Source organism: Embiotoca jacksoni, unplaced genomic scaffold (genome assembly GCF_022577435.1).
Source record: "Embiotoca jacksoni isolate LCO1_2020_lvr unplaced genomic scaffold, fEmbJac1.0.p SCAF_8, whole genome shotgun sequence".
Lineage (NCBI taxonomy): Eukaryota > Metazoa > Chordata > Actinopteri > Embiotocidae > Embiotoca > Embiotoca jacksoni.
Genome location: NW_027185436.1, coordinates 5259996 through 5269489, shown reverse-complemented (window position 1 = coordinate 5269489; position 9494 = coordinate 5259996). Strand labels below are relative to the sequence as shown.

Below are 9494 nucleotides of genomic sequence, written 5' to 3'. Positions count from 1 at the left end.
AACTTGACGTTTATGCGGCACTTCATTTATTTCCTTTAAATTAAATAATTCTTTAAGTAAAAAATTGTCTTGTGAGTGCAACACTGAAATGTATTCAGGCTCTCATCACTTCCACTTAATGACAAGCAGGCCAGTTTTGTGAGCTTTTTTTGCACTTCATTCACCCATTCACACACTGTGCATTATTATAGCCTAATCAACACACGCTGCGCTTTTTCTAAGTGCTAAAAACTGCCTGAACAAACTCGAGAGGCAAAGAAGGAGGTGGAGGAGGAGGAGGACAGCCTAGGCTGCAGAGCTATTCTCCTGCCCGGAAAGCTTCATACACGGTGGATCGCATTACCGACACTGCAAGAAACTGACAAGGTATTTTATTCAGGGGCCACAGGATTTGGGGAGCTTTTTTTTTTTTTTTTTGCAATCAACAAATACACAGCAGAGGCTGTTAGCTTAATGTAACTTTTTAACTGTAATCTCTAATGCGTAAAAAGATAAGAAATGTTTTAAAGTGACTTTTTGTATCAAAGTTGTATTCTTTTTTAGGAATTCTTGCAGCACAAAATCACTGCTTTAACAAACAAATGCAGATTTAAAATGGGAAAAAAAAAAAAGAAAAAGGAGAGAGGATAGCCTAATAAAAACACAGGGGACATGATGTTCATACTCAAGATGAAACAGGCCTGGCATGTGTTTTCTTTTTTTCTTACAGTGGAGGGTTGAGACCCAAGCGGCAGCAGATCGTTCCCACATGCTTCCCCACCGCTCGGCTCTCCAGAGGTGTCAAGCCAGCCTGAAAGAATGAAGTGCCTCCCCATTGTGCTACCCAACTATTATGTGCTTAACATTTCCATGACAAAGATGCCACTCGACTTCTCCTCCATCCATTCAGCTGGAGGGCCCTCGTCTCCCCTCTAATAAAATATTTTGCAGCGAATCATTGATTTAAAGGGCCCGGAAGCAGAACAAAGAGAGGGCTGGCAAGACCTGCTATATCTCTGGCAAATAATAATTCTGGATATAGTTAAAATGATGCACACATAATTACAGTACAAGCATGCATTCATTGGAATTTAAATAACACACTAAATAAATGTGCTTTGTACCATACTGCATAGAACAGCACCCAATTAAAGGAATAATCAATTGCTTAAATTAAAAATGAAGCTGCCCTAAAAATATAATGCAAATATATTTACACAAACAATTAATGATGTATATGTGAACAAATGCATTTAATAAGAACTGTTAGTTAGTAATATTTCTGATTTCTTATTTTATCATTATTTGTATTTGGAGAAACACCCAAATACCTGAATTACTGAATCTCTTTAATGTAATACAAATATTTGTAAAAAAAATTAAAAAATTAAAAAAAAAAATTATATGGTAAAAGAATAATACAGACTGAGATTTGAACAGCCAGTGACTGTAAATTCAGTGCAGCGGTGGTGGAGGAGGGGGCGAGGGTGTTTTGTTGATTTATGTTGACAGTTGCTTTTGACAACAAGCAGCTAAATCAAGACAGGTCATTAGGCTATCACTCAGCAGAGGAAGCTGGGCTGCATTTAAATGAGTACATTATACTGTATTCACAGAAACAGGAGAGTGAAAAGTTTGTTTGTGTTACACAGCTGCATTTGGTGTAAAGATCGAACCGAAAGAGATCATGGCTATTACTTTATGAAAAAAAAAATGTAAAAAAAAGATTGAAAACTCATTAATCAGCTCCCACACGTTCCATTAAATTAATGAATTTGATTGTAGTTACATACAGTATAATATTAACTAAAAGCCCCTTAATAGTCAACAGATACCACTATATATAAGTTTATAGACCACAATAAGTTACTTTCACCAATATATCAAGTTGAATATGATATACTAAAAGTAACATAAGTGTGTGTAAAAATATAGATTAACACAATATAGATTACACTACTTTTATTAACTGAATGTTAAGTTACTCCAAGCTTGTTACTCGGAGGAGTCATCTGATAGAACTTTAAAATGTTGCTTGTGATAACCAATCCAAACATATTTCCTACAATAGAGCTAAATAGCATTGTTTACCGTTTACTAAAGCCCAAACTGACAAAAACCTTTTTATACTTTTTTCTTCTGAATTGGGGCACAACACTTTCAAGGAAGTAAAATGTGCGAATATCAAAAAATAACTCACAGTCAGGAATGATATCTTCAAGTTTCCTTTATGCCTTCTGTAAAGGTATATCATTAAGGCAATCATACAGTGGATTTAGACATTTCTTTCTCTAGGCTATACACAGTGAATAAATCATCTCATAGCCTAAAACATAGAGGATTCTCTGGAAAAAAAAAAAAAAAAAAATCTATATAGGCTATACACATATATACAAAGATACAAAGAATGTACACTATCTTCAGTCAAAATAACTTCCCTTTAAAGCTGGAATTCTCCGTCTTTATTTACATGATGACGATTTGGATGTAACTAGGTGGCATGTAATAAATTACCGTTTCACTTTCACTCCTAATCTATTTACAAGTTCATGAATTCAAACATTAAATACTTGTAAATCAGATTGCCTGGTGCCAACATGGCAACGGTCTGTCGTACAAAAATAGTTCATACCTTAAAAAAAGATTGGCAGTGCTCAGCATATACTGATTATACTAATTGAAAGCTGCATTGTTACCAAAACAAGCCAACTGTGTCTCTGTCATGACAGCTTTACCATCAGAGTCTGGGACAATCCTATTTAGCTTATCACATAAGCAAAGCATCTGCAGAGCCGTGAAGTGGTGTGGTTTGATAAGAGAACAGCCTGGAGCTCACACAGTTTAGACATCTCTGGTTTCATTTGCATAGAAATATCCCGATTTGATATCCTTCAGCGTCTAAAACTCATTTCAAAGGAGGCTGCGTGCGCCAAAACACCCTTTCCTTTAGTCTTTCAGGCTCTAACCTCTTGCAATAGTAGCAGGTCAATGAGTGACAAAAGTTCAGATCGCCTTTTATCCGGACAATAGTCGGGGCAGTTTATGAACCCGGGGATTAAAAGAGGGGTAACAGAGCCAAAATGAATGCCAGCAGGGTCAAAACAGAGTGCGCCGCTGGGAGAGAGGCTCCGCTCTCCGGGACCTCCGGATCCTCCATATCCAAGGGGTCCTCTTCGGACTCTTCGTCGGACCCGCTGGCCTCGTACCTATCCGGATAGTCGAAGCACAGCGCCTTCATGCTCTTCTTGACAAACTCACAGATGGCCCTCTCCGTCCCGTCACACATACAACTGTCCAGCTGCTGGCCCTTGGGGATTTTACGCATATACGCGATCACATTCCGGCAGGCGTTCGTGCAGACTGCCCCGCTGAAAAGTTTCCCGCAGTGGTGCAAGTAATCGTGCATCGCGGAGCTGCACTGCTGGTCTCTCTCGCATTGGTGCCGGGCTTCCGTGCAGCCAGTGCTGGTAGTCCTGGGCAGGCAGGGCTCGATTGCCCGTTTGGTGTTCGTACATACCGAATCGTGGCCGCAGCTGCAGTCCTCCAGAGCCGGCCCGTTTTTAGTCAGATTCAGCTGGATAAGCGAGGAGATGCAGTGGCTGGGACACTTTTTCCTCTCTCCATTCAGCACAGGGCCACACGCGCGATTGTAGTGTTCGTATGCGTAATTGCACTCGGGCTCGGCTTGGCAGTTCATGATGGCTTGCCAGCATATCAGGCGCCGACCATGGGACGGCGAAGCCAAGGACAAGCAGCCAAAAAACAAAAACACGCAACCAAGAGGCCAAACAGATCTGCAGACGCGCTGTACCAATGCGCCAGAGTTTCCCATTGTTATGGCTGCAAAGATCGGTACAGCTCAGAGCAGTGTCATATGTAAAACTTGTACACTACTTCCTTGGACTGTGTCTTCAGGATAATGAATGTATGAATGTGGTTTATTCCGAGGCAGATGGTGTGTGTGTGTGTGTGTGTGTGTGTGTGTGTGTGTGTGTGTGTGTGTGTGATGGGCCCGTGTGTAGGCGTTCAACAGGCTGGCACTGCGCGGTGTAATCCCGGCTCCATAAACCCGTCAGTGTTGATCCATCTGAGCTGGATTCTCGAGCGAACCATCCGTTATCCGTACATGATTGGGAAAAAAAACACAACTGAAACTCAAAGGAAAAAAAGTCACACCAAAAGAAAAGTTCTCCACGAGTGCAGGGGAGTTTCTGCAGCGGCTCATTCCATCGCAGTGATTCTGAGTTCTTGAAACAACTGCGTCCAATTCAGCGACTCCCTGTTGCGCTCTCGCTCCTAGCGGATCTCCACCAACAAGCGAAGCCGGACAAGTGCCGGGAGTCCTTTGGGGGACTGCGCTGGATCATTAAGCGGTCCTTGTGCGCATGGGAGTGCAAACAAATAGTGCATGGGGAAACCTACAACCCTTGTGGGTCGCAAAGTGGTCCTCTACTCTCGCCCCTTTGAGCATTCGTCTTTCTGTTCCTCAGCCCCCCTCTCCACACATTGTCGAAGTGCCTCTCATTGGTTGGCCACTTGTTGAGGGGCTCTACGTAGTAATGGGCGGGAGTTCAGGGTGGGAGGAAGACGGTCTTGAGAAATACGAGGTGAGGAGGGCGGAATGCGTTGGAGAGTAGATATAGTAGAGAGCATTGCCCCAACATTTTTAAGAGAAATTATTCGGAAATGTTTTAAGGCTCACTAAACGCATAACAATCACATCATACAGCCACAAATCATGTGATAGGAGGGATAGTTTTAATGAAAATTTGTGTTGATATTTCTTTTATTTTGTTCATAATTTTTTATTTACAGCATTCAGCATTACAGACTCAATTTGCATAAGCAGAATAATAAAAGTCAGAGGTTTATTTATGGCTTGTGACATATGTTATATCCCCACTGATGTTTTTAGTGTATAAATGTTTTAATTTGAGGAGTCTATTAAATAAAGTGTTTTCTTCCACGTATAGAGAAGTATGTTGGAGGGTGAATTTACCCGAGAGGGGAATGCTCCCTGTTTAATGTGAGAAACTCATTTTGGCATCATATTTTTATCAATCTAAACAATGATAACAGGATTTTAAAGGGAGAAACACAACTTTTCATGAACATATTTTGAAAACAGCTTTCATTGATAACATTTCCCTGGCAATGCTGTTACTTTTTCTGCATTAAGAATACCAATAAAAGTCATATAGGCCTTTTGGATTGGCTTCTGTTGTATCCCAAATTATGTTTAAGAGACAATTATTTAGATGCTTGAGTGTTTATCAAAGAGTATGCACATTGCTGAGCATGAATAACATATAAACGAAGGTATAGTGTTTAATTTTTTGAACAATACATATCTTTTAAAGTATACATATTGTATTTTTGAAGAACTGACAGAAAGTGAGTGGAGAGAGAGAGAGAGAGAGTACATGCTTAAAATACAATACTATCATGATGTCGTGGTAAACACAACCTTTCTACTATAATATCCTGTATAAACACATAAAAGCACTGTGACTGCTCTGCTGTACACTTATATATTGAGCTCCACAACTCGATGCCTGCAGTGCTGCTGATCTGTGCAGCATCCTCACTGATTTAATCATCCACATCCTCTGAACTCTTCTTCGGCAGGGCAGTTGCAGCGCAGTGTCTTGCATTACTGCTCATCATACTCATATCTACTATTAACTTTCAACAGTTTAATGGTGGGAAATTGTATTATGTTGTATTGGGCAACAGGTAATATTTAAATTTAAGTGATACTTTTTTTTTTCCAGGAAGTGCTTCTCCTCGCCTGTGAATCATCATCATATCTTGAGGCAGCCTTGCAGACTGTTCACTGGTAGATATTTGTGGCACAACTGGAAACCACTGTTCCCTTTGTGATGGATTTCTCATTGCAAAATTGCAAAATTATTCCGCAGAAAGGAGTCCAGAGTATGTTGATGACTGCTTAATGCTGAGGGATGAGGACCCAAATCTGAAGCTTGTTGTTGATGTTTTATAGAGGGTATAAACATTTCTGTAAATATCTGTGCTGACAGTAGTAATATTAATGGGTGTAAGCAATATATGTCACCAAACAACAGAGTGAGCCCAAAGATGCAATGTCTGTTGAAAATGGCAATAATACAATATTAATATCTTTAAATAAGTTTAAATAACGGTAAAGTAAAATGCTCCTATGCTGGTTGTTTCTAATGTTTTCAATAGTTTGCATTTCCACTAAAATACTGTGACCGCTACATGAAGGGAAAAGTGTATTTTATAAACTCTCTGGTGTCTCAGGTTTTAGGAGAGATTTGTTACATGTTTACTGGTATTGATTAACCTCAACCAGGATAATGACAAAAATACACTTTTAAACCCTTGCTAGGGCAGCATTCTTTTCATTATAGAATTATGTGATTGCTTTTTCAATTAATAAGTAAATTGTTTAGTTTAGAAAATGTGAGTAATGTGGATCTTTATCTATCAAAGTTGACAGTTAACTTATTGAACTATTTTGCTTTGTTTAACCAGCAGTCGAAAACTCAAAAGATATTCAGATTCCTATCAGAACAAAAACCAGCGAATCATCACATTTGAGAAACAGAAACAAATGAGACTTTTGGAAGGTTGTCAAAATTGTTCTAATTCTTTTTGTCATGCTGCGATTAATCTACTAATTGTTTTCAATGAGTCATGTTTTTCCATGGAGACAAGTTGGGGTTAAGGTTTGCAGACATTTGTTGATTCTAATCACAGCTGGCAACTTTAATCTTCGACTGTAAAACAGACTTAAAATGAGAAAAAGTTGTGAGAAAAACAAAAATCATGGACCAGGATGCTGTAGAGGAAAGTCAGTGTTTTAAGAGCTGCATCTCCTTGTTGCTTACAGCTGATCTTTGTTAAAGTTTATTATTTACTTAAAATCATACTTTTTCTCTGCTCATTAAAACGGTCAGTAAAAACTAAACACATTGTTTGTGTTAGAAAAAGTTTGCAACTTTTTTTTCCCCAAGAGCTTAGATAGCGGAGATATCTACCTGGACCTCATCATAAAAATGGCAATGTTGGCACTGTTGTGTGTGCGTGCATGTGTGTGTGCGTGCGTGTGTGTGCGTGTGTGTGTGTGTGTGTGTGTGTGTGTGTGTGTGTGTGTGTGTGTGTGTGTGTGTGTGCGCGCATGTGCGTGTGTGTGCATGTGTGCGTGTGTGTGTGTGTGTGTGTGTGTGTGTGTGTGTGTGTGTGTGTGAGGGTGGGTGGGTGTGTGTGTGTGTGTGTGTGAGGGTGGGTGGGTGTGTGGGTGTGGGTGTGTGTATGTGTGTGTGCGTGCGCGCGTGTGAGTGTGTGGGTGTGAGTAAAATGATAGCCCACATGTTGACACATGAGCAAGAGGAGGCAGTTTAGTTCTTGAGGCTTGATGTGGATGAGGGAGTCAGGGAAAGAGAGCAGCGAGGGCACAAAGGCTGTTTGTGTTTCAAACAGCATTCTGATCTCAGGAATGTACCTTTAGGCCACAGCCGTGAGCTTCCCACTGCAAACAATGCACTCAATGTCAGTTACGGCTGGCTAGCGCAGACGCTGCTGGCGCGACTCCAAGGTCCCAACTCGTCGAAAATGATGGATATAGGGAACTCAATACCTCAGGAGTCCCTCTCCTGCTTCTCCCTGCAGCACAAAGAATGGAAACACTGTGCGTTTTTGACAAAAGATTTCCCAACACCAACGTCTTCATTGTTTCAAGTGCTTTTAGCACAACTGTAATATGAAACAGAGGCAACACCACTCAAGCGAGGTATTCGTTCATTCATTTATTTTTTTAACCACATTAGCAAAAATAAAGCAGCAACTTTGCCTTTCAGAGGCCATAATGATTTCAAAAATGGATACAGTTGATACATGAAGAAGATAATGCCTCTTTAAAATCTCATCAACTCCATAAAAACATATTTTATTCTAAACACTTACAGAAGGAGAAAAAAAACCCTGAATCATCTAACACCTTTGTCTTTGCCAACAGCTGTACGCATACACCAGATGTGCTGCACAGAGTTAAGCGGCGTTACTTTGAGGGATCAATGAAACCCCAACTGTTGCTGCAGCATTCTAATTAAGGGACAAATAAAGTGATATGAAAACCATCCCCTGCTGATGTGCAGAGCGCAGGGCATGCAAGGATCAGGAATGTTATGTGGAGAACATCACACCAGGTTATGAAGTGAAATAAAAAAAACAAAAACGTATACATATTTAAACTATCTAATGTGACGTGTTAAAGTTTCATTTTCCACAAACTTTCTGTTACTATTCCTGTATAACAGAAGACTGCATATTAATGTTTTGTGTTTTACCTGATGAAGCTCGGAGGATTTTATTAATGACGCGATAACAAACGTCTGTCATTGTGTAGCATGTTGAGTTTATGATCCAGCACATCTGACCCCCCAAAAATTGAAATCATTACATAAGTTTGAAAAACAAGCTGTTCAGTAGATTATTGCTTCTACTTGTGATACTGCCTCTACAAAAAAAAGGAAATAATTTGTCTGTAAACATATTTTTGATGCCATATTTTATAAATTATGAGAGCTTAGCTGCCAGATTTGAGGTCATTAGCGTTCACAGGACTGCTGCTGTTAAACTTTACACAGTGATGTGTTGTGAGCATTTCTTCAGTTATCGAGTGAGCTGAGTCCCAGCAGCAGCAGCAGCAGCGGGCCTACACTGCGCTCTCTGAAAAAGGAAATATCAGAATACAGGAAATGAGTTGGCAAGAACTATCCATTCAAATTGCTTCCTCTTTGGGATTTCAGAGAAGCGATAATGGCGAGTGATAAAGTTATTTGGAACAGAACCAAACAAGATTACGGATTCATTTCCTTCCTCGTGTCATACTATTAATTTGCCTCAGTTTCTTCCATCCGCTTCGGGGGACTTGTGTTGAGTTGTTCAGTTTGAAACTGCAGAGTGAGGCATGAGTGATTGAAGCATCACTGTACTTGGTAGATAATGGCAAAAATAATATTTGTAGAATGCTTTGTCGCGAATTCCTGGAAATTGATTTGCTTATGGGACAGTCCTGAAGAGAAATCCTCCGCAGGGCTAAACAGCAACAACAATATGGTCTCTTCTCACTCTGAAAAACATCCATATGATAAAATTTAGTTTGAGGGAATATACACTATTTACCTTCCTAAAAGTCAAATATTCAATACACAATACCAGTAGGGAATTGATACAGACAAGGTTGATCTCTTCTTTAAAATCCAGCTAAATGGGCAAAATGTTAAATGAAGTGTTATGGGGGGCATGTTCCTTTAATCAGTAAGATTAAAGTCACTCATCATGTCAAGTAGGCAGAGATCCCACTGACCCTTTTAACACAGTCCACTTCACTGTAGTTTCTACAGCAGTCCACTCAACAGCGACAAACTCTCAAAGTAGAAGTTTGTACGCAGTAGCATGTCATCCATGAGACTTTTCACTGTCTCAAATCTATGAAATCATTCAGAAAATATATATATAATTTAAAA

The 9494-nt window shown here is 39.9% G+C and overlaps 1 protein-coding gene across 1 annotated transcript; it reads right to left on the bottom strand.

Annotated features, from left to right (window-relative positions):
• Positions 1 to 2178: 2178 nt before the first annotated feature.
• Positions 2179 to 4458, bottom strand: gas1a (growth arrest-specific 1a). The gene has a single exon (XM_069139036.1). The coding sequence runs from the start codon at positions 3809 to 3811 to the stop codon at positions 3035 to 3037; it is 777 nt and encodes a 258-aa protein (XP_068995137.1). The 5' UTR covers positions 3812 to 4458; the 3' UTR covers positions 2179 to 3034.
• Positions 4459 to 9494: the final 5036 nt, after the last annotated feature.